At 42.0% G+C, this 24,779-nt stretch overlaps 1 protein-coding gene across 4 annotated transcripts; it reads left to right on the top strand.

Moving 5' to 3' along the window:
* The first annotated feature begins 6,687 nt into the window (after positions 1-6,687).
* Positions 6,688-24,011, top strand: LOC122098817 (zinc finger protein 2 homolog). Of its 4 annotated transcripts, none has more exons than XM_042669281.1 (5): positions 9,024-9,086; positions 10,264-10,265; positions 19,973-20,099; positions 20,337-20,432; positions 21,774-24,011. In XM_042669281.1, the coding sequence occupies exons 3-5, from the start codon at positions 20,066-20,068 to the stop codon at positions 23,468-23,470; spliced, it is 1,827 nt and encodes a 608-aa protein (XP_042525215.1). In that variant the 5' UTR covers positions 9,024-9,086; positions 10,264-10,265; positions 19,973-20,065; the 3' UTR covers positions 23,471-24,011. The 4 variants fall into 4 exon arrangements, with proteins under 4 accessions (XP_042525216.1, XP_042525215.1, XP_042525213.1 ...); XM_042669279.1 differs by lacking the exons at positions 9,024-9,086; positions 10,264-10,265 and adding exons at positions 10,360-10,629; positions 11,013-11,196; XM_042669282.1 differs by lacking the exons at positions 9,024-9,086; positions 10,264-10,265 and adding an exon at positions 6,688-6,751.
* The last annotated feature ends 768 nt before the right edge of the window (positions 24,012-24,779 follow it).

Raw genomic sequence — 24,779 nt, 5'->3', positions numbered from 1 at the left:
GCATCACTATACCAGTCTTCTTATTCTATTGTGTGTGTGTGTGTGTGCACTGAGGTTTGAACTGAGACTTGTGCTTACCAGGCAGGTGCTCTATCACTTGGATGGTACTACCAGACCTCTTTTGCTTTTGTTTGATTTTATTTATGATTAAATTTACGCCCTAGTTGGATTCTCCTCCTGTTTATACTTCCTGCATTCCTGTGATGACAAGTATATAGCACCATACATAGAATTTTACTGTTGGAATTGGAATCTAATAAACTTTTCTGCCTGAAGTGGCCTCAAACCACATCCCTCACATTCTTATCTTCCCAAGTAGCTTGGATCACAGGTGAGCCTCAGTGCCCAGGTCCCCTTATCTATCCTTATTAAATGGTTTCTCTGTCTGTTTTCAGTTCTGGGAATGGAATTCAGGGGCTTGTGTGTGCTAGGCAAGCTCTCAACCATTAACTATATCCCCAGTTCTGACCTTTCCTTCTGTTTAAATTTTGCTTATATCTTAAATTTTTTGTAGAACGTAAGAAATCTAATGTCACATTCTTTTCCTCATAGCTCTTCAGGTTGTGTGTGTGTGTGTGTGTGTGTGTGTGTGTGTGTGTGTGTGTGTGTGTGTGCCTAAGCCTTGTCTTTTTTTTCACAAAGCTATCACTCTAAGTGAGCCACAGCTGCACTTATGGCTTTTTGGTTTGTTATTTAGAGATAATTGTATCATGGACTTTCCTGCCCAGGCTAGCTTTGAACAGTGATCTTCAGATTTCAACATCCTGGTGTGAGCCACCAGTACCTAGTATTTTTTATATTAATTTTTAGTCAGTTGTTGAGCTTGAACTCAGGGCCTGGACATTGTCCCTGATTTTTTGGGGTTTTTTGTGGGTTTTTGTTGTTGTTGTTGTTGTTTTTTGGTTGGTCGTGGATATTGAACTCTGGGCCTAGGCGCTATCCCTCAGCTCTTTAGCTCAAGGCTAGCACTCTACCACTTGAGCCACAGCGCCCACTGCTGGCTTTTTCTTCTTATGTGGTGCTGAGGAATCGAACCCAGGGCCTCATGCATGCGAGGCAAGCACTCTACCACTGATCCACTTTCCCAGACCCCTGATTGTTTTTGCTCAAGGCTAGCACTCTACCACTAAGCCACAGCTCCAATTCTGAATTTTTGGTGGTTAATTGGAGATAAGATTCTCATAGTCTCTTATGCGCTGGCTAGCTTCAAACTGATTCTCAGATCTCAACCTTCTTAATATCTAAGATTTCTGCTGGTCCTGGGACTTGAACACAGGGCCTCTGCCCTGTCCCTTATTTTTGTTCAAGGCTAGAACTCTACCATTAGAATCACAGCTCTACTTCCAGCTTTTTTGGTGTTTAATTGGATAAAAGGGTCTCACAGACTTTCCTGCCCAAGTAACTTTGAATACAGATGTAAACTTCAGTGTACGTTCCCCTCTCCTATCTTTATTTAATGGTTTCTCTGTCTCTCAAGCTCTCAACAACTCAACTACATCCCCAGTTCCGATCTTTTTCACTGTTTGATTATATATATATATATATATATATATATATATATAAATTTTATTTAGCCAGTCCTCTGGGCCTGGGCTCTGTCCATGAGCTTCTTTTGCTCAAGGCTAGTTACAGTTCTGAGTTACAGAACCACTTTTGCCTTCTTCAGAGTAGTTTTTATTGGAGATCAGATTCTCATGGATTTCCTGTCTGGGATGGCTTCAAACTGTGAGCCTCAGATCTCAGCCTTCTGAGTAGCTAGTATTACAGGCATGAGCCACCAGTACCTGGCTTTTTCTCTGTTTGAATTTTTCTTGGATCTTAAACTTTTTGCGGGGAGGGATAGTGTAAGAATTGCAACACTACATTTTTTTTTCTTGTGGCTCTTCAGGTTTCTATGTTTGTGTATGCCAGTCCTGGGTTTTGAACTCAGTGACTAGGTGCTCTAATGAGCTTTTCCCCCTCCCATGCCAGGGTTCTACCAATTAAGCCACAGCTCCAACTCTGCTTTGGATGAGTAGCTGGAAATAAGAATCTCATGGACTTCCCTGCCTAGACTGGTTTCGAACTGCGATCCTCAGATCTCAATTGCCTGAGATGCAGTCATTACAGTAGTGAGCCATTCACAACTGGCAGCTCATCAGTTTTGAATACAATTTTCCTCCACATTATTGAAAATGACACCTTGTTCATACATTTTCCACTTTTATTATCTCTAACTCATTCCACTGTATTGTTCTTTGGGAAGACTGTGCATTGTCTCACTCAGATAGTGATACATATATTGCAGTAGGGAAATGAAGAGATTGCACCGGAATGTGTTATTACAGGAAGCAGGTGCATTTGAAGATGTGACAGTGCACTTCACATAGGAAAAGTGGCAGCAGCTGGACTCCCCTCAGAAGATACTTCACACAGATGTGATGTTGGAAGCCTATAGCCACCTTGTCTCCCTGGGTTAGAGCAGATTCTCTGCAGACCAGCGCATTCAATCCACCTACTTCTCAGAGCTGAGAAGGCTATGACCTTGGGGTGTGGGTTCAGTAGTCAAGCCTTTGCCTAGCACTCACAAAGCCCTGGGTTTAGTTCCAAATACCACAAAAATGTATGTCAAAATAAAAAGTACAGTTTATCATTAAAAATGATTTGAATGGGATGTTTTATGGTTTGGGTTTCACATGTTCATCTTTTTGTTGTAGATGCTATTTGTTTTTAAATTAATTGTAAAAATTAATTTCTGAATGTATTGATTAATTTACTTGAGCCATGTCCAAGTTCTTTTGCTTTTTTATTTTGTTTTTCAGATAAGATTTCACAATAACTTTGCTAGGGCTGGTTTGAACAAAGAGCTCCCATCCTTGCCTCCAAAATGGCTGGAATTACAACCATGCACCACTATACCCAGCAAAATTTATTTCTTTTTTGTATGGTGCCAGTTAAGGACCCATCTCTGTTGTGAGATCCCTGGAATTGCTGCTTCTTCCCCTCCTGAATTTCTGAAACCAATGTTATAATTATTTTTTCTTAGCACGTTGTTCACTTGTAAAACTGGATATCATTATCAACTTAGAACATAGAGGTTCATAGTGAGTTGTTGAGGTAGAGCTGAGTAAGTGAGAATTGATGGATTGAATAGCTTGGTGTACAAGTGTGAGCCAATGGACCCAGCCTCTGTCTATTTCTGAAATAACCCATCCCCTCTCATGTGTATTCCCTGTATTTGTGTCCCCACAATTTTTGGTGCTCTTCCTTGTGGCTAAATGAACAACTTGAGTCAATTGCATGTCTGCCGGGGAGAGTGGCTGTGAGGTCTCAAGTTAGGTGAGTAGATTTCCAAAGCCATAGAATTTCCCCAAAACCACTACAGTTAGTTGGAACTGTGGTACAAATGCTCCTCATGGACTGACATTTCTTTTCAACAATGTGTACAGTGCTGCAGGAGGAACACCATGTACAGTCTATACTATGGCATCTGATTGTCACTTCAGTCTCTAGTAGGCCAAACTTGTCATACGTTCCCTTTTGTTCTTTCTAACCAGACAGTCTATTTTCTCATTAGTTTTGAGACATGTCCTTATGGAGACACTGGGCCAGAGGGGAAGACAGAAAATGTATGTGAGAATGTGGCTCCTCTTCGACTTAAGAAATTGCATCCCCTGTGTGTCTTTATCTTTTGTCTTTGTCTTTTGCATGGGGTCAACAGCAAAGCAGGTCGTCTGTCTTCTCATAATCTTTCACTAGATGGCGCAAGTTCTCATCCTCAGAGCACTTCCCCTATGGTGTCTGAGCAGTTTGCCTTCTTGGTGCAAAGCTACAGGGAGCAAGTTTCACTCTGGGTCTCCTGGTTTGGGTAGGATAGTCACCTCCTTCAGAGTCTTGAAAGGGAGAAATATAAATTGCTCTTTTTCCCTTCAGGGATAGAACTTTTGAGGGGGTCCACTCTCTTCCTCCCCTTAATATAGAGACTGGAATTCAGGGAAATATCCAGGCATTGATGGAATATAGAAGAAAATCAGATGAGATGTTCCCTCAAGCCTAATTCAAGGCGTACTCCAAGGGGAAAAAAAATCTGCCTATCAGTGAGACAGATAAGACATAGCCAATCAACAAAATCCCCAGTCTTCCCATTCAAGCCACTCCCCACCATATATCAGCTCAGCAGCTACAGTACACAGTAGTGTTCCTTTGCCTAGTTTGCTGCCATTTTTCTTTAACCAGATTTTAATGAACTTCTGTTTTGTCTATTTTACTTTAATTTATTTTTATTTATGTATTTATTCATTTATTGCTGGTCCTGGGTGGTAAATTCATGGCCTGGATGCTGTCCCTGAGCTTTTGCTGAAGGCTATTGCTCTACCACTTGAACCACAGCTCCACTTGAGGCATTTTTGTGATTAATTAGTCTCATGGACTTTTCTGCCTGGGCTGACTTCAAACTATGGTACTCAGATTTCAGCCCCTTAACTAGGTAGGATTACCAGCACCTGGCCATAGTTTTGTCTTGACAATATTTTGGGGGTATGTGTGCTAGTGCTGGGTCTTGAAATCAGGGACTTGTGTTTTTTCTTTGCTTTTTCACTCAAGGCATGTGTTCTATAATTTGAGCCAGCCTCCCCTTTGACTTTTTATTTTTATTAATTAAAGATAAGAGTCTCATGAACTTTTCTTCCCCAGCAGGCTTGGAATTGTGATCCAAAGATCTCAGCATCCTGGGTAGCTAGGATTACAGGTATGAGCCACAGACAGTGCTGTTTTTATGTATGGATAATTGTGTGTATGTGTGTGTGTATGTGCATACACGTGTGTGCATGCACATGCATGTTGATACTGGGGCTTGAAATCAGGGACTCAGGCTCTTGCTTAGCCTTTTTGCTAAGACCAGCACTCTACAACCCTCTGCTTGTGACTTTTTTTCTAATTAGTTGGAGATAAAGATATGTTCTTGAGAGCTGGCTTAAAAGATGATTTTTTTTCAGAACTCAGGCCCCTGAGTAGGATTACAGGTATGACCCACCACCCACCAGTCCATGGCTTGATTAATTCTTTTGACTAACCTGTGGGTCCAATGAGCCAGGTCATAATCCAGGGCCTTACATATGTAGACAAGGGCCCTGCCAGTGAGCTGTGTTCTTAGCCCACATGTCTCTTGACTTCTTTTGCCCTGTCTGGAGCATGCCATGACAGCATGGAGGATGAAGACCTTGGCCAGATTCTCACTCCCCCACCCCATACTAGAGGTTGATATCAGCGTCTCTGTCTTTCCCTTATCTTCTTAAGCCTGATGCTTTAACCCCTTGACCCACAGCTTCACTTTCAATTTTTGAGGGTTAGTGATAAGTGTCAAGAACTTTCATACCCCAGCAGGATGTGAATCTTTACTCTCAGCTCGTCCTGGGTATGAGAATTCCCATTGTGAGCCACTGGGCACTCACCCCAACCAGATTCTGGTGCTGGGGTTCTTGGACTACTCAGCCTACACTTCCATGTGCCAAATGTGATATCCTTTTGTACGTATGTGTGTGTTTGTGTGTCTGTGTGTGACAGTCTTGGGGTTTGAATTCAGGTCCTGGGCACTGTCCTTGGGCTCAGCACTTTGCCACTTCAGGTAAGGCATGTAGTACACTGTTATATATGTGCTTTCTACCAGCAAGCCCATTTTTTTCTATCAGTTCTTGGGCTATGTCCTTCAGGAGACACTGGGCCAGAGTAGAAGAGAGAGCAGCATGTGTCTCCTCCCCAAGTGAGAAATTACCTTTCTTGTTTGTCTTTGTCATTATTTTGCAGATAAACTGTCTTCTTAAGATCTTTCACTAGATGGCGCCAGTTTTCACCTCCAGTGAGCTTCCCTTATCTGCTGTCTGTGGAAATTAGCTTCCTTGGTGAAAAGCTGCAGGGAGCAAGGTTCACTAGGAGTCTTTAGGTTTGAGTAGGATAACCAACTCCTGTTTCCTGTTGCCATGGATAGAATCTGTGGAGCCACCACCACCACACACACACACACACATGAGTCATGGAAGACAGGAAAATATCCAGACTCCTATGGAATGTACAAGTCAAATCAATCTGGTGGTAAGATGTTCCCCCATCCCTAATTCAAACCATCCTCTGAAAGAAAAAAAAAATTAACATCAATTAAGCCCATGAAAAAGAAATAGCCAACTAGCACAATCCTCAGTCATCTCTTTAAAGCCTCTCCCCACCTCAGATCGGCTTAGCAGTAAAGGCAGCACTGTATTCCTTTGCCTAGTTTATTGTAATTCTAATACCCCCTGCTCTTTTGTGTGCCAGTCTTGGTACTTGAGCTTAGGGCCTTGTCAGTGTCCCTGTGCTTTTTTGGCTCAAGGTTGGCACTCTACAACTTGAGCCACAGCTTCTCTTGCAGCTTTTTTTGTGGTTAATTAGAGATAAGAGAATCATGGACTTTCCTGCAGAGCTGACTTGGAACCACGATCCTCAGATCTCACCCTCCTGATAAGCTAGGATTACAGGCATGAACCACTAGTATCCAGCTAATCTTTGTTTTTTAAAATCTCGTGTCTTGATACTTTTGTTTTTGTATGTGCCCTGGTAATGGGGCTTGAACTCTGGGACTTGCCTACCTTTCTCACTGAAGGCTTATACTTTACCACTTGAACAATATCTCTACTTTTGGCTTTTTTCCTGGTTAGTTGGAGATAACTGTTTCTTGGATTTATCTACCTGGGCCGGCTTCCAATGAGATTCTCAGACCTCAGGCTCCTGAGTAGGATTACAGGTATGAACCACCCATGCCCCATTCTATGAAATCTTTTTACCAGCCTATGGCTCCAAAAATCCAGGTCATTATCCAGGGCCTTGCACATGCTAGGCAAGTGCTCTACCAGTGAGCTATGCTCCTAGCCCTACTTCCTGGTCTCCCTACTTTTTGTCTCCTTAGTAATGTGTTAGTCACCTCAGCCAAAATGTCAGGTATGGAACTGGCTCTGCAATAGAACTAGGAAGATGTCATCTTGTTCTGTGGTTCCATATGCAAGCACAGCTATTGCTGCTTCAACAAATACAGTGGTCAATTGCACTTCAGGTCTGGACTCAGTCTGAATGCTTGGCTTGTGTGGCTTGCTCCAAGGTCCTGAACTGCTCTGTTTGTGTTCAGGCTCAGAAGGTTCATGATGTCTAGCATTGGTTTGGGGGGATCCTGGTCAACAATTAACTGTCCCTGGCCAGCTAGGAGCCTTGACCCCTAGCAGTCAGACCAAGGTGTGTTCAGTCAAGTACTGATATTAATACTCTTTCAGGCTGGTGAAGCATGGAGGTTATCACAAAAAATAGCACAGATTATTGCTATGCCAATCTGTCACAGTGGCATTCCTGATTCTGAGTCCCACAACTTGACACCTTCTAGGATTATATTGCCAGCTGATTGACTGACCTGTGTGAGAAAAGCTTCTTTTCTATTAAAGTACTTGGCTTCCTTACAGTTAATCTTTTGAGAATTATTTTTCTGATCCTGTTTTGGCCAAGTAACTTGGCTCTTGTTAATTACATTATCTTTATAACCTTTACCTGCTGCACTTTTATAAAGACATCCTGTTCAAAGCTCCTTGAATTTTAGTTAGATCTTGTTAATTAACTACATTCTGAACTCAATCTGAGAAGAGGGGCAGGGCCTGCTGCTCTAGGGATAAAAAGGGAGCAGCTTGCCTGTTCTGGGTGCTTACCTGGTGGATTTTTGTCTGATGGTTCATCCTTCTACAAAAGGAGACTTTGTCTGACTGAGTTTCTTTCAAGTTGATGTCATTATCCCTACATGACACCCCAGCGTCCTGAGCTATTTCTAACACTGGCAGTCCACCATTTCAGGATTATTTCTGGAAATCATTCCCTTTCCTTTGTCATTATGCCATTATAGAAGGAGTGTGTTATGTGGAGATTGGGTTCCTGATGAGAAAGGGTGAAGTCTCCTGATTTTTCTTGCTTGCTTATTTCCTGCAATGACAGTATGCAGCAAGACCCTGACCAGATTTGTGTGTGTGTGTGTGTGTCTGCTGGTATTGGGGGCTGAACTCAGATCCTGGGTGCTATCCCTTAGCTTTTTTATTCAAGGCTGACACTGTACCACTTCAGTTATAGCTTTAATTCCTGTTGTTGTTTTTTGGGGGGTGGGTAATTGGAGGTAAGAGTCTCACACTTTTCTGCTCAGGGTGGCTTCAAAACAAAATCCTCAGATGTCTGCCTCCTGACTCACACATGTTAGCCAGGTCCTGGTCATATTCTTATGTTGTATATCTTGGACTTCCCAGACTCCAAAACCATGAGCCCAATATGGTATTCTTTTTCAGTGGCATGCAATAAACAAAACAGACATTCTGCTAAGTGGGGAAAAAAGGCTAGCCACAAAATTCCACAGAGTGCATCATTTGATTCAGATGAAATATTCCCAGTGGGCAAATCCATTGTGACAGAAAACAGATTATGTGGTATCCAAGAGATGGGAACTGAGCAGGATGGGAAATGATTGCTTAATGGCTGTGTGGTTTGAGGGGAAGTGATGAAGATGGTCTGTAACCAGACAGTGGTAATTGTTGCAATACACTAAATGAACTAAATGACACTGAACTGTGCATGTTAAAATAGTAAACATTTGATGCTATGCATATTTTACTGCTTCAACAGCAAAAGTTTATTTTTCCAATGCTGGGGATCAAATAAGGGACTTGAATATAATAGGCAAATGCTCTGAGCCCCAACCCCAGTCTCCTTCCCCCAAGTTTTCCCTTAGAGTTAGTGTTATGTGTGAATGGTGATATGAAGTAGAGTGAATGAACACGAATAGCAGTGTGATTGAATGGAAGGACATTTAGGATACAGCAAATGAGAATCAATTTGAATGATTGGTAGAATTGGGAAAGAAAGGAAATCACTAAGGTCAGAGTAAGCTGAAATAGAGGTGGCAGTGTTTCTTTGTATCTGAGTGAGTGCTGTGTTTCTGGAAAGTAGGGATGGTTATTCCCTTGCATCACTTCAAACACCGTCCCTTTGTGTTCCAGGTAAGGACTAACTGTTCAGGACTCTACCTTAGTCAGCTCTGGCTGCCATAACAAAATATCACAGTTTGAATGGATTATGAATCAGGAACTTGCTTTCTCACAGTCCTGGTGGTTCCAGGTTTTAGGGCCTTAATTCCATGGGATCAGAGCTTTACCCTCATGAAGTCATTTAACTAACTGCCCCCCCCAACCAGGTCTCATTTCCAAATACCATCATATTGAGGGGTTCAATATAGTAATTTTGGAAAGGGACACCAGTCCATATCAGTTTCCAAGTCTTTTTCATATTCTAACTAATCTATGTATCCTGCTTTATGATTTAAGGTTGACTCCTTTGTTGGTCCATCCTTATAAAATTCAGGACCACTTCCTTGCCTTTGGGATATTCTCATTAATGAAAGTATTCTCTATTGTAATAGCCTGACTTTTTGTCTTTCACCTGGTTAAATGATAAGAGTTCGATTCATGGGGCAAGGTGTCTTAAGTTCTGAATCTGAGCATTATCTTCAGTTGATTCCTCCAGGCCTCTAGGAGACCCTGATCAGCCCCTCCCCATAGGAGCTCAGAGATGGGAGGGGTGCGGGGTTGGACCCTGGCATCACATCTCAGCTTTCCCAAATGTGCCTGCAGCAGATTCCCAGAAATTTGTGCATGGCGGGGTTACTGTCAATTCTGTGTGGCTTTTTCCTTAATGTCTAAGATCCTACTTCGCCCGGGCCCCTTTGTCTCTAAGCTTCTGTCTCCGAATCTCTGTGCTTACAGGTGTAGCTTTGCTCTAACGACTCTTTACAGAGGATAGAATTTTGCTGCCGCCACCTCCCCCTTCCCGGTATCTGCACCTTGGTATCTCCCAGAGCGGATCGTACCAACTCCGACCTTCTTCAAGCCGTATTTGGCTCGCAAGTGATATTTTCTTAAGAGGACCATCAGCTCTAAATGTCCTCCTTATCTCCGAAGAGGCATTGGTCGGTAGAGAAATGGATCGTTCTCTGCTGCGATTCCTTCCTTCCTGAATAGTTACCCGGGAGGATTGTACCATTCCAGCCTCCCCCTCCCTGCGGAGGGAGGGGGTGGTCCTTAACTCTCGATTTGCAGAACAAAAACCATAATTAGCCAGCTTTGGCACCCGAGTCCCTAGTCTTAGCGCCAAGTTTTGTTTTTAATGCCTCTCGAAATTTCATCTCTTCTAAAGTTGAAAAAGCAGACTTCTCCTTTGTACGGAACTCTAAAAGCTGTAAAGATGTCTGCTCCCAAGGAAAGTCGGCTTATTAACGCGGCCATTTTTTTGCCCCCCAAATACAATCATTGTGGTAATCAAAATAATTTAAGCTGCCAGCATGAATGGCTTCAGGAAGGGCTACTGCGCATGAGCAAATATAGTGACTGACAGTAACCGAGGCGGGATAAAGGGCGAAAAAGTGGCTATCGCAGGAAGTTAGGACTGATTTTGGAAACATTGAAGGAGACTTTGCCAGAATAAGAATTCGGAGCTAGGGATGAAGGAGGGCAGAGTTCACTCAGAGCGGAAGTGAGAGGGCTGGTACTCTGTGGGGCGGAGTGACAGGGATTGCGAGTGTGGATTTTTTTTAAGACACGAATTTACAGGGTGAGTACTTGGGGAGGGGCTCGGAGCTGAGTAATGAGAATCTGAGGATGGAGCTGTACGTAGGCTGGTGGGGGTCTGTGGGACGAGACGGGGGTCTGTGAAGTCTGTAACCGAGGAGTTGTGTATGGGGTGAATGATGGGAGTATTGGGGGGGGGGGGGGATGATGAGCGGATCTATAGATTGAATGATGGAGTTTGTAGTATAAATGATGGCAGAGGGAGCTCTGGGGAATATATGGGGTGGCAGGGGGTGGGGATTCTGAGTCAGCGATGGGGAATCTGGTGGGGGATGTAGAATGGCTTATGAGGTCCATGATACAAATGTGTTGTTGGGTGATGGGGATCTGTGGGGGAAAACAAATGTCTTTTCCCTTTTTTCTTAGCTAAAGCGTGGCCATTTTACCAGCTGGCATGTGTGGATTTCTGGCCTGGTGATCTGGTGAACTTTCAGTCTGGGCACTCCTTGCCATCTGCAGCTTTTCTCTTTTCTTCTCCTCCCTTTCAACAGTTCTGCCTTTATAGGCCTTTGCCTTCCCTTCACCACAGTCAGACATGACTGAGTTCTGGGTAAGTTATTACTTGTATCTCACCCCCCTCCCCTTCCCCATGTTAGAATATATAGAAACAAGAAGGCAATGATGTACAAGAATTAAGACCACAGTATCCTAAGCTTTACATCTTAACAGCTATACAATGTTGAGTAAAGTCTAGTCCCTCTGTGCCTTAGTTTCCCTGACTATGATGATGATGATGATGATGGTGATGCTACCTACCTTGCATGGTTATTTTAGAGATCAATTGAGTTAAGATAAGTGTTTAAGACAATGCCTACTATATACGTGATATGCCTTAAATATAAATTTCATGTTACTGCATTATTTTTGTGTGTGCTGATACTAAGGCTTGAACTCAGGGCTTGGGTGCTGTCCCTTAGTTTTTTTTTTTTTTTCTTCTTGATCAATGCTGGTGCTTGAGCCACAGATCCACTTCTGGCCTTTTGGTGGTTAAATAGTGATAGGAATCTCAGGCTTTCCAGACAAGATTGGCTTCAAACCATGATCCTTAGAGCTCAGCCTCCTGAATGGCTAGGATTACAGGCAAGAGCCACTACTGCCCAGCTTTGTATTACTATTGATACTATAAATTGTACAGGTATGCATACATACAGAACCTCACATGCTAGCACACATTTGTAATCCTAGAACTCAGAAACTCAGGAGGATTAAGAGTTCCAAGCCAGCTCGTGCTACATAGAAAGACCCTGTCTTGGGCTGGGAAGGTGGCTTAGTGGTAGAGCACTTGCCTTGCATGCCTGAGGCCCTGGGTTCGATTCCTCAGCACCACATAAGCAAAAAGAAAAAAGCCGGAAGTGGCGCTGTGACTCAAGGGACAGTGCCCAGGCCCAGAGTTCAGGCCCCACGACCGGACCCCCCCCCCAAAAAAAGAAAGACCCTGTCTCCAAATTCTCCTCCCTAAAAATAGCTATAAACATGAAACAAGAACAATAACAAAAAACCATACAAAATAAGGTTTGGTGAGGTAAAGTAAGACCAAGTCAAGGTTGAAATATATGTAGATTATAGGAGTCTGCATATATTGAGCTGTGGTTACTTTTCTGAGACTTATAAAAGCAACTTCATAAAAGAAAGGAAAGACACTTGGTTTATTTATCTCATTTAGAGAAAGTGAACATGTGGGAAAGGAAGAGGCCACATTGTCCAAAAAAAAAAATGTACTCATTACCTGACTTATGAAATAGTAACCCCTTTGTACAACACTTTAATAATAACAACACATTTATATTTTTTTTAAGTGAGCACTTTTTCCAAAGCAAAGATTTCCTGAAATTGATCAGCTACTTTTCTGATGGGTCATCCAATTCCCCATCAGCAATCCTGTGGGAAATACAGGGCTAGAATTGCTCAGCTGTGATATAAAATATCTATTTTCGCCCTTTGATCATAGGGCTTGAACTCAGGGCCCAGATGCTGTCCCTGAGCTTTTCCACTCAAGGTTACTGTTTTACCACTTTGAGCCACAGCTACACTTCTGTTTTTTAGGTGGTTAATTAGAGAAAAGTGTTTCATGGGCTTTCCTGCCCAAACTGGCTTTGAACCATGATCCTCATATCTCAGCCTCCTGAGTAGGTAGGATTACAGGTGTGTCAGCCAAAGGTGTCCTGCCAGTGTAGAACTAAAGAGATGTGATTCTTCATACAACCATAGCCATGCCTACGCCAACATTTCTTGTGATCTGGCTCACACAGGGATAAAAATCTTGAAAGGCTGGAAGAATCAGTAAACCTCATAGCCTTCCATTTCCTTACTGACACATTTGTAGTTCTCATCTCCAATTTCAGTACAGCCTGAGAAATGCACAGGGCTGCTTTTGTTCTTAAGTTCAGAATTCATATGTGTGTTTGTCCATTTTCAGTTCTTTTCTTCTTCTTACTTTTCTTTTAAAAGTTTAGACTATTTCATCATTTTGTTTCAGAAGTGAGATAGAAATGGTAATAAAAAATTCAAGCTCTCTGGCTAGCAATGGTGGAATATGTTGTGGTCCTAGCACTCCAGAGGCAGGGGCAGGAGGATTGGGAGTTGGAGGCCAGCCAAGGCTACCTAATGAAACTCCATCTCAGTAAACCAAGGGCTGGTAGTATAGCTCAGTGGTAGAGCATTGCCTAGCACGGGAAGGCCTCTGGGTTTCATCACCAGTACCACACCAAAAAAAAAAATCATTTTTTTCTCCTTCCCTCCCTCTTTCTCTCTCTCCCTTCCTTTTTCCTTCTTTCCATTTTTTTTCTGATCTTGGGGTTTGAAATCAAGGCCTGGGCAATATCCCTGAGCCTCTTTGTGTTCAGGGCTGGCACTGTACCACTTGAACCACACTACCAATTCTGGCTTTTTCTGAGTAATTTATTGGAGATAAGAGTCTCACAGACTTTTCTGCCTGGGCTGGCTTCAAACTGTGATCCTCATCTCAGCCTTGGTGGCTTACCCTTGTAATCCTAGTGACCCAGGAGGCTGAGATCTGAGAGTTATGGTTTGAAACTAGCCTGGGCAGAAAAGTAATTGAGACACTTCTCTCTAATATACTACAGAAAAAGCCAGAAGTGGTACTGTGGCTCAAGTGGTAGAGCCTTGAAGCTCACGAACAGTACCCGGCCCTGAGTCCAAGTCCAAGTACTGACACAAAAAAGAAAAATAATAAATAAAACTAAAAAGAGACACAATCTTGAATCATTCCAGATAACCAGTTTTAATGTGAATTTGGCTACTTTTTGCCTATACATCTCTCTTGCCTTTGTTCTTTCACTTTATATTTACTTATGCTTATTTTTTAAATTTTTATTTATTTATTTATTTTTGTTGGTTGTGGGGCCTGAACTCTGGGCCTGGGCACTGTCCCTCAGCTCTTCAGTTCAATGTTAGTGTCTATTGAGCCACAGTGCCACTTCCAGCTTTTTCTGCTTATGTGGTGCTGAGGAATCGAACCCAGGGCCTCATGCATGCAAGGCAAGCACTCTACCCGAGTTACCTTCCAAGCCCATATTTACATATATTTCTAAAGCATAGTTTACATAAGTCTTCCTTTTGCTACAATTTGCTCACTAGTTAAAGCTGTTTTCCAACTCTGCTTTTTCATAACAGAATAAGTATAATAGTAGTATAGATTGCCCTAATCTTAAATCCAAAAAGCTCACAAATTTGAAACTTGTTTTATGGACATGATGCAACAAATGGAAAAGCTATACTTCCCCTTATGTGATGGGTCACATACACAAAAAATATCACCAGGCACTTGTGGCATATGCCTCCAATCCTAGCTACTCAGGAGGCTGAGATCTGAGGATAGTGGTTCAAAGTCAGCCCAGGTAAGAAAGCCCATGAGACTCATATCTCCAGTTAACTACCAGAAAACTGGAAGTGGTGCTGTGCCTCAAAGTTGTAGAGCACTAGAATTGTGCAAAAGAGTTCAGAGACAGCACCCAGGCCCTGAGTTCAAGACCCACACCCAACATAAAGTGTGGGGGGGATAATCCTCTCACACTTGAGCCCCACTTCTGCTTCTGGCTTTTTGATGGTTAATTGAAGATAAAAGTTTCACAAACATTCTTGCCCAGGCTGACTTTTGACCATGATTCTCAAATCTCAGCCTCTAGAGTAGCTAAGATTACAGGTATGAGCCACCAGTATCAGGTTTATCTTTAGGTACTTTTTAGATAGAGTCTTGTGCTTTTTGCCTGGACCAACCTCCAACCATGATTCTCCTACCTCCATGTCCCACATAGCCGGGCTACAGACATGTACCACTATGCCCATTCTTTTTCGTGTGATACTGGGGTTTGAATTCAGGACTTAGCACTTGCTAGCCAGGTGCTAAAGTGCTTGAGCTAAGCCTCTGTGGGATTTTTAGAGGGGAGAGATAGTCTTTTTTATTTTTTTTCTGGGCTGGCCTAGACCATAAACCTCCTATTTACACTTACCAGTATAAACTGGGATGACAGACACGTGCCACCATGCCCAGCTTTTATTGTTGAAATGGGGATCTCTCAAACATTTTGCCCAGGTTGCCCTTGAATTGATATCATCTCAGTATCCATTTCTCAAGCACCTAGTATAACAGGCATGAACCATCAGCCCCTGGCTCCTTTTTTTGTTTTGTTTTTGTTTTTGACTGTACTAGGGATTGAACTCAGAGCCTTTTATTTGCTAGTCAAGCTCTCTACCACTTGAGCCACATCTCCAGCCTCTTTTTGTTTTGGATATTTACAAGGTAGAGTCTTGCTTAATGACTGGAATAGCTTGGGCTATTATGCTACTTGTTCTTCCTTTGTCATTAGTTGAGATGGACTCTTGCCAACTTTTATGGCCAGGCTAGCTTTGAACTGAAATTCCCAGATCTCTGCCTCCCAAGCAGCTAGGATTACAGGCTTGAGCCATTGTATCGTGCTCCTTTGTTTGTTCATATTTTCATTTCAAAAAATATTATTTTATATGATCAGGTGCACATAGGCATTACTCCTTTGACCTCTAAGAGTAGCCTCCTTTGGTCTCACTGTGTGTGAATGCCTAGAGTCCTATATAATTTATGTCCCAGTGCATTTTTGCTCTAGCTTCCACATATGAGAGAAAATATGCATCATTTGTCTCTCTGAGCTTGGCTCCTTGTTTGATTTTTGAGATAGGATCTGGATATGTAGTCCAGGCTGGCCTCAAACTCACGATCCCCCTGCCTCAGCCTCCTTCAAACTGGGATGATAATTATGCACCTGCCCCACAAAGATATTGAACTCAAGAGTTTCATGCTAGCAAGGAAGGCACTATAACACTTGAGCCACACCCCCAATCTTTTGGCTTTTAGTTTGTTTTCTAGATGGAATCTAATATTTTGCCAAGGCTAGCCTAAGCTGTGATCCTCCTACCTATATCTCCTAAATAGCTTAGACCAGAGGAATGTGCTAAGCACATTCAGCTTGTTTTTGAGACAGGCCTGCCACTGCCCAGGCTGACCTTGAGCCACAATCCTCACAAGTAGCTAGGGAGATAGGCATGTGCAACCGTGCCTAGCCACATAGAGATTGTATGTGTGTCTCTGTGTGTGCATGTATGTAGTACTAGGGATTGAATTCAGATCCTTGTGCTTCTTAGGCATATGGTCTACTACTTGAGACATACCCCTTTTGTTCTTTTATCTTGTTTTACAGATGGTGTGTGTGTGTGTGTGTGTGTGTGTGTGTGTGTGTGTGTCTGTCTGTCTGTCTGTCTGTCTGTCTGTCCTGGAGCTTGAACTCAGAGCCTGGGCACAGTCTCTGAGCTTTCTTCCTCAAGGCTTGTGCTCTACCAATTGAGCTACAGCTCTACTTCCTACAGATGAGGTTTTAAGTCAACTTTCCCTGCCTGGCTTTGGACCTTGATTATCCTATCTCTGCCTCCCAGTAACTGAGACCATTGGTATATACTATTATACCAGCAATTTTCTTGTGTGTGTGCCAGAATTGGGGCTTGAACTCAAGGCCTCATGCTCTTGCTTGGTGTTTTGCTCATGCTTGTGCTCTACTACTTGAGCCATCCCTCCAGGTTGGCTTTGTGTCAGTTAATTGCAAATGGAGTCTTTCAGGCTTTTCTTCCAAGGCTGAATTTGAACCTTGATTCTCCAGGTGTCATCCCATACTCTGAGTAGCTAGGCTCAAACCACTGGTGTATTTTGTGATAGGCTCTTGCTAACCTTTTCCTATGCTAGTTTTCAACCTCAGTCCTCCTATCTTCACCTCCTGAGTAGCTGGGATTACAAGTATGCCACTGTATCCAGCTGTCAAGCTGTGTGTGTGTGTGTGTGTGTGTGTGTGTGTGTGTGTGTTTGTATATATGTATGTATGTAGTACTAAAGATTGAACACACTTTTCTGTGTATACTGGGGCTTGAACTCCAGGCCTCACACTCTTGGCTTGACTCTTTCATTCACAGCTGGCTCCCTACCTCTTAAGGGACACCTCCATTTCTGGCTTTTTGCTGAATATTTGGAAAGCTGAGTGTCTCAAATTTGTTTGTCTGGGCTGGCTTCAAACCATGATTCTTAAATCTCAGCCTTCTAAGTAGCTAGGATTACAAGCACAAGCCACTGGTGCCTGGCCACATTGCAGTATTTTAACAACTGAATTTGTTTTTTTGTATGCTTATACCATGATTAATGAGATTCATATTGAAGGGCCGTTGTATAATTTCTGTTACAGTATTTAGCAATATCTCTGGATCTATCATTGTGTATAGAGATGAGCATTTCTAAAATACCTAGTTCAAAATTCATCTTGCTTTGTACTTTCATAGGCATTGCCTTTTGAAATGTTAATGTAAGTTGACATATCCACTAGTGAATTAAAATACACCTTTGAGTCCTCTTGTCATAGTTTTAAGCTTTGTAGTTTTATTATTGAAAATATCTCATTTTGGTTGTTTGTTTTTATTACCTTATCAATGTGGTTGAGCAGCTTTTAATATTTTTTTCTTTTATATTAGTTTGGTGAATTGTTCTTTCACATATACTGCTTTTCCCCCCTGTGGTAATGTAAAAATATACCTTGACATTTCTTAAACCTTTTATGGATATATTCTTCTCATTAAAAATCGTTGGGGGTAGACTGGAGGTAGATTGAAACATAGTATACACAGAAAAAGCATATAAAATGTACAGGCCTATGGAAACACCTGTGCAACCCTTACCTGAAGCACAAAGGAGGAAATTACACACCACGCAGAAGCCTCTTCTAGTCACATCTCTTGAGTTTTGGGTAACCATGTTCTGATTTCTATTATCATAGATTGTTGTCTCTTCTTGAATCTATCATTTAAACAGAATCATCTGTTATTATTCTTTTGAGTCTCATTTCATTCACTCATATTGTTTTGTGGTGTTAGGGATGGAAACCAGGGCCTAGCACATGCAAGGCAAATGTTTACCACTCCTAACCCCCGCATAATGATTTTTAACACTAATCTTTGTTACTTCATGTATAGGTAGTTTGCTCTCTTTTAAATCACTGTTTACTATTCCATTGTGTAGCACAAGCTGGCTCCTGTTGGCTCATACCTATATCTCTAGCTGCTCAGGAGGCTGAGATCTAGAAGTTTTAGATTTGAAGCCAGTTCAGGCAGTAAAGTCTGTGAGACTTCCTCTCTAAAAACAACCAGCAAAAAAACAGGTGGGAGGCCTGGTTCAAGTGGTAGACGTACAGCTGAGCAAGCAAGCCAAGGAATGAAGGGCTCTGAGTTCAGACCCCCATACTACCAAAGAATATATCACAGCTGGGTACCAATGGCTGATGACTGTAATCATAGCTACTTAGAAGGTTGAGATCTGAGGATTGTGGTTTCAAGCCAGCCCAGGCAAGAAAAATCAGTGACACTTTTGTCTCCAATTAACCACCAAAAAGCCAGAAGTAGAGTTGTGGTTCAAGTGGTAGAGCACCAACCTTAAGCAAAAAAGCACAGTTATACTTCCCAGGCCCCAAGATCAAGCCCCAGGACCAGCAGAAAAAAGTATCACAGTTGTTCATCTATTCCACTGCTGATCTTTACATTTCACCTATTACAAATAACAAATCTATGAATACTCTTGTACATGTCTTTGTGGACATATGTGTGTAGCATTTTAATTAGATATATACACCTGGGATTGAGTCACTCTGTCCTATGTTGAGTATTTTCAGGTTTAGTAAATTCTGTCAAGCTATCTCCTAAAGTATCTGTACTATTTTACTCCTATCAACAATACATGAAAATTCTAGTAGTTCCACGCTCCTGCCAACATTTGGCTTGTTAGTCGTGTGTGTGTGTGTGTGTGTGTGTGTGTGTGTGTGTGTGTGTGTGTGCACGCACACACTCCCCCCCCCCCACATACTTAGCTTTTTTGCTCAAGGCTGGGACTCTTATCATTTGAACCACAGCTCCACTTCCAGGATTGTTAACTTTTCTGCATTTCCCTGATAAATATTTTCACATGTTCATTCACAATCCAGATATCCTTTTCATGAAATTATCTAATGAAATAATTTTCTAATTTTAATTGGATTATCTATTTATATTATTGATTTGAAGGAATTCTACTTGGTTCAACAATACAAAAGTTTTTGCTTTACTTAAGCTTTTTTTTTTTTTTTTTTGCAGTGCTGGGGATGGAACCTAGAGTTCTATGGATACTATTCAAGCATCATACTACTGGCTATACACTAGTACCGTAGAAAGCTTTTTTTTTTCTCTCCGAGTACTGGAGCTTTGAACTCAGGACCTCATACTTGCTAGACAGGTGCTCTACCACTTAACCATACCCTCTGCCCTTTTGAAAGGCTTTTTGAAATGATTAAATGATAGCTCCTTTCTGAAGATTATCTCTTTTATCTTAAAATAATTACTCCATGGGCTAGGAAGGTGGCTCAGTGGTAGAGCGCTTGCCTTACATACCTGAGGCCCTGGGTTCGATTCCTCAGCACCACATAAGCAAAAAGAAAAAAGCCAGAAGTGGTGCTGTGGCTCAAGTGGTAGAGTGCTAGCCTTGAGCTGAAGAGCTGAGGGACAGCGCCCAGGCCCAGAGTTCAGGCCCCATGACCCGACCCAAAAAAATTAAAATAATGACTCCATTTACCCTGGGCTAATCACACATATCACATACAGAGAGAGATAGAGGGGGGGAGAGAGAAAGAGAGAGGGAGAGAGAAATATCCTACTATACTCCATAAATATTTAGTTATGCATTTTTGAAAGCAGCATTAAATTAAGACTAATTTTGGGGGGAAATGTCATCACTTTAATTTTTATCAAAGTGGTTGAATAAAAATATGCAATTGCAGGGATCAGTGTCATTCGAGGATGTAGCTGTGGACTTCACCCAGGAAGAGTGGAATCAACTGGATACTTCCCAGAAGACCCTATACAGAGATGTGATGCTAGAGAATTATAGCCATCTTGTATCTGTGGGTGAGGATGGCCTGAATAATTCATTGGTATTCCCAGTAGAATAACTTGCCAGCTTCAAAATGCTTTAATACTTTGACCTCAGGTTCTAGAGACTCAAGATTCTTATTCCCTCTTAAAGTGAATAGGAGTTTGTATTTTCATGCCCCATGTGACATGAACCTTTATTAAAATGTACCTTATTTTGAAGTCCTGAAGGCTGCACAGACAACACAAAAATTGTATCATTTCTTATTACAGGGTATCTTATTACTAAACCAGAAGTGATTGCCTTTTTGGAGCAAGAGGCAGTCCTTGGGATCATAAAGAGGGAAATTCCAAGTTCAAGTTGTACAGGTAAGAAGAGCAATTTGGGAGATAAGTAGATTAAGACCTGGCGGGGGGGGGGGGGGGGGGGCGCATCTGTGAGGCCTAGCCATTATTCTGGTTGTGTGTGTGTGTGTGTGTGTGAATGTGTGGTATGTACGTGTGCGTGTGTACATGCATACTAGTACTAGACTTGAACTTGGGGCTTCTCAATCTTGCTTCATTCTGTCACTCAAAGTCAAGGTTCTACCACTTGAACTGTGGCTCTACTTCTGGATATTTGCTGGTTAATTGGCAATGAGTCTCATAGACTTTCCTGCCCAGGTTGGCTTCAAACCTCGATCTTTAGATCTCAGCCTCCTGTGTAGCCAGAATCACAGGAATTCATCTTTCTTCTTTTTTCTTCTTTCTTCATCTTTCAAGGATCAGAAATTTGTCTCTAAAGGATATGTACTATTGATGCTAATTCCAGATTTTAATTTTATGAGCTGCTGTCTCATGCTAATCTTGGTGTGAGATGATGAGGAACTACAGACTAAGTACACTGTGGTTGAGACCTTGGGTTTCTTTGTTCATTTACCTCAAGTTCACCTTTGCATTCTGAGTCTCCCTCCCTCCAAATCCTGGATCTGCTACTCTTCCAATATTCGTTTCCAATTCACAGTTCCCTAAACTTGTTTACATCCTCTCTACAAAGTTATTTTTGTGTATGTGTGCCAGTCCTGGGGCTTGAATTCAAGGCTTGGGTACTGCCCCTGAGATTCTTTTGCTCAAGAGTAGAGTTCTATCACTTTAGCCACAGCTCCACTTCTGGCTTTTTTTAGTGCTTAATTAGAGATAAAAGTCTCATGGAGTTGCTGGGAAGGTGGCCCAGTGGTAGAGTGCTTGCCTTGCATGCATGAGGCCCTGGGTTCCATTCCTTAGCACCACATAAGCAGAAAAAGCCGGAAGTGGGGCTGAAGCTCAAGTGATAGAGTGCTAGTCTACAGCTGAAGAGCTGAGGGACAGCGCCTAGGCCCAGAGTTCAGGCCCCACGACCAACCAAATAAAAAAAAAAGGGTCTCATGGACTTCCTTGCTTGGGCTGGTTTTAACTGCAAACTTCAGTAAGTAAGGTTATAGCTATGAGCCAACAATTCCTGACTCTCCCTAAAGCAATTGTGTTATGTATATTTATTGTTTACTTTCTGTTCTAATGTCTGTTGTTTCAACTTATTTTCCCTTTCAAATTCTGAGTGTAAGGGAGAAACATGCTTGGAATTTCTTTTTGACTGGTACCTAGACCTAAAAGAAAATAAAAGTCAACTCCATCAGAGACCTCCTTATGAGAAACATGTATTTACAGAATATTGTTTATTATTCTTCTTTCTAGAAGATGGGCAGGTTGAAGGACAGCTGGAGGAGCATCAGGAAACCCAAAATACACACCCAAGGCAAGCTATAGCCACTTTCTGGAACAATGTGACTGAAAAGAGAAATCAGAACTATGATGGACTTGCAAATTCCCTTTCTCAGAGCCCATGGGGACTTGCTTCAGGATATGCACCTTATATGAATGACTCCTGTGTGAAAAATTGCAAAGGTAATGTAGGCTTACTCAGCCCTAATAGCCTGAGCTTTGCAGCTCAGGAATGTTATGAATGTAATAGATGTGGCAAATTCTTAATTCATGGCAGGCATGAGATCAATGATGGCACACAACCACATGACTGTAATACATATAGGAAAGGTCACAGTCAGAACTTTGTTCAGTATGATATGACCCAAGCTGGAGAGAAAACCTATGAATGTCCTGAGTGTAGAATCACCCTCAGCACAAACTCCCTCCTAATTGTTCATCAGATCACCCATATAGGAGAGAAATGGGCAGAATGCAGAGAAACTTTTGACAAGACAGCACTCTTCAGTATACACCAGGCCATGCACACAGGAGATAAACTCTTTGAGTGTAATGAATGTGGCAAATCATTCCGAGAGGAATCAACATTACATATACACCAAAGAACTCATACAGGTGAGAAACCCTATGTATGCAATGAGTGTGGCAACGCCTTCCAAGAGAAGACAAATCTCATCATACATCGAAGAACTCACAAAGGAGAGAAACCTTATAAATGTTCTGATTGTGAGAAAACCTTCAACCAAAAAGCACATCTCAGTGTGCACCAGAGAACACACACAGGAGAAAAACCTTTTGAATGCACTGATTGTGGCAAATACTTCAGAGAAAAATCAACCCTGAATATCCATCAAAGAACTCATACTGGAGAGAAACCGTATATGTGCAATGAGTGTGGTAAAGCCTTCCGAGAAAAGACAAAGCTCATCATCCATCAGAGAACTCACACAGGAGAGAAGCCCTATGAATGTTCAGAATGTGGAAGAGCCTTCAATCAAAAGGCACATCTCAGTGTGCACCAAAGAACACACACAGGAGAGAAACCTTTTGAATGCAATGAATGTGGCAAATCTTTCCGAGAGAAATCAACTCTGCGCAGACATCAAAGAATTCATACAGGAGAGAAACCTTATGTGTGTTCAGAGTGTGGACGAGCTTTTACCCTTAAGCTGAGCCTCAGTGCTCATCAGAGAATCCACACAGGAGAAAAAACTGATGGATGTACAGTATGTGGAAAAGTCTTCTCCCGGAAGTCCTATCTCATGCTACACCAGAGAGCTCATACAAGAGAAAAATTTGAGAAATCCTATGAATGCAATGAATGTGATAAAGCATTCTTCCAGAAATCATACCTCATTATTCATCAGAGAGTTCATACAGGAGAGAAACCCTATGAGTGTAATGTGTGTGAGAAAGCTTTCTCCCAAAAATCTTATCTCATTATACATCAAAGGACTCATACAGGAGAGAGACCCTATAAATGTGACAAATGTAACAGAGCCTTCAGAGAGAAGTCCAAACTCACTGTACATCAAAGAACTCACATAGGAGACAAACCCTATGACTTCCCTGAATATGAGAGAAATCTTCCTGGGTTCACAGTTCAACATGCACTAGAGAACTCAGAGAGCATAGAAACCAAAGTACTGAAAATAGAAAATCTTTCTTAGAAAAGTCAAAGAAAACAACATGCTTTATTTACCTAGGGTAATCCCAGAAGGCTTTTCTGAGGAGCTTAGACCTGAAAATGAAGCACCACCCATACTGGGGGAAGAGCATTCCAGGCAGAAGGAATAGCAAGTTCTAACATCCTGAAGTAAAAATGTGGTATTGAACTTGTATTGCGAGTCTATTGAAGCACAGTCTTTTGGAAATGATATAAGGGAAATATGTTTCCAAATTGAATACCAAACTCTTACAGAAAAAAGTAAAGAAATCCAACTATGAACCCACATTTTTGTCATTTCTCATAATGGGAAGTACCATCTCCAAGGGGAAAAAGAGGTTTGTGGAATAGTACTAATGAAGTGTACAGATTTAAAGATAATGATTAAAAAAACAACAATGAAGAATGTACTTTGCTGGGTGCTGGTGGCTTCATGCCTGTAATCCTAACTACTCAGGAGGCTGAGATTTGAGAACCCTGGTTTGCAGCCCAGCAAGACAAATCCAATAAATTCTTATCTCCAATTAACCATCAAAAAGCTGGAAGTGGAGGTATGGCTCAAGTGGTGAGCTCCAGCTTTGAGCTCAAAAGCTAAGCAAGAGAGTGCAAGGCGCTGAATTCAAGCCCCAATATGAGAGAGAGAGAGAGAGAGAGAGAGAGAGAGAGAGAGAGAGAGAGAGAGAGAGAGAGAGAGAGAATATGCTTATAAATGTTCCAAATTATTAGAAAGATGCTGAATCAAATCAATGTCAAGACAACATGAAATCTAGTTTCCTCAAATAGCAGCAATCATGTCAATGTTTCTACCCCCGCTTGTTCTGTGGGCAAAATTTTTGTTTCTGTGCATGGACCTTCCCCTTTCTGAAAGTTTAGCTTTCCCAGAACAGCTATAAACTAAGCTACCTAACAAGCTTTTAGAAGATCCGTCTCTGACTGAGCTTATTTCTGCTACTTTTGATGAATAACTATCACATTCAGAAGTCACCACCCCAGAGGGATTCCCCTCTCCCCCCAATGGACCTTAAGGGAGATACAGAATTTGTTCATCTATGTTGGTTGGGGAAGAACACAGGGGAAATTGACTTGACCTTAAGGAGGGGGTTTAAACTTGACTTGGACTACTTCTGTGATCATCTGGGCTTATTTTGGATGAGGGGAACAGTGAAAGCAAGGTCGTGAGTAGGAGGGTAGCCACTACCCTGGCCCAAGCAAAGACTACAAAGCTGCTTCCTCCTGGGAGTGGCTACTTCCATTGGTGCTGCTCAGTGGAAAGAGAGAATGGCAAGTTCAAATTCTTAATGTTGAAGACACCT

The sequence above is a fragment of the Dipodomys spectabilis genome, unplaced genomic scaffold (genome assembly GCF_019054845.1).
Source record: "Dipodomys spectabilis isolate Male_0828 unplaced genomic scaffold, ASM1905484v1 ptg000492l, whole genome shotgun sequence".
Taxonomy (NCBI): Eukaryota; Metazoa; Chordata; class Mammalia; order Rodentia; family Heteromyidae; genus Dipodomys; species Dipodomys spectabilis.
Note: the sequence above shows the minus strand (reverse complement) of the source record. Positions and strands in the feature narration are given on the sequence as shown.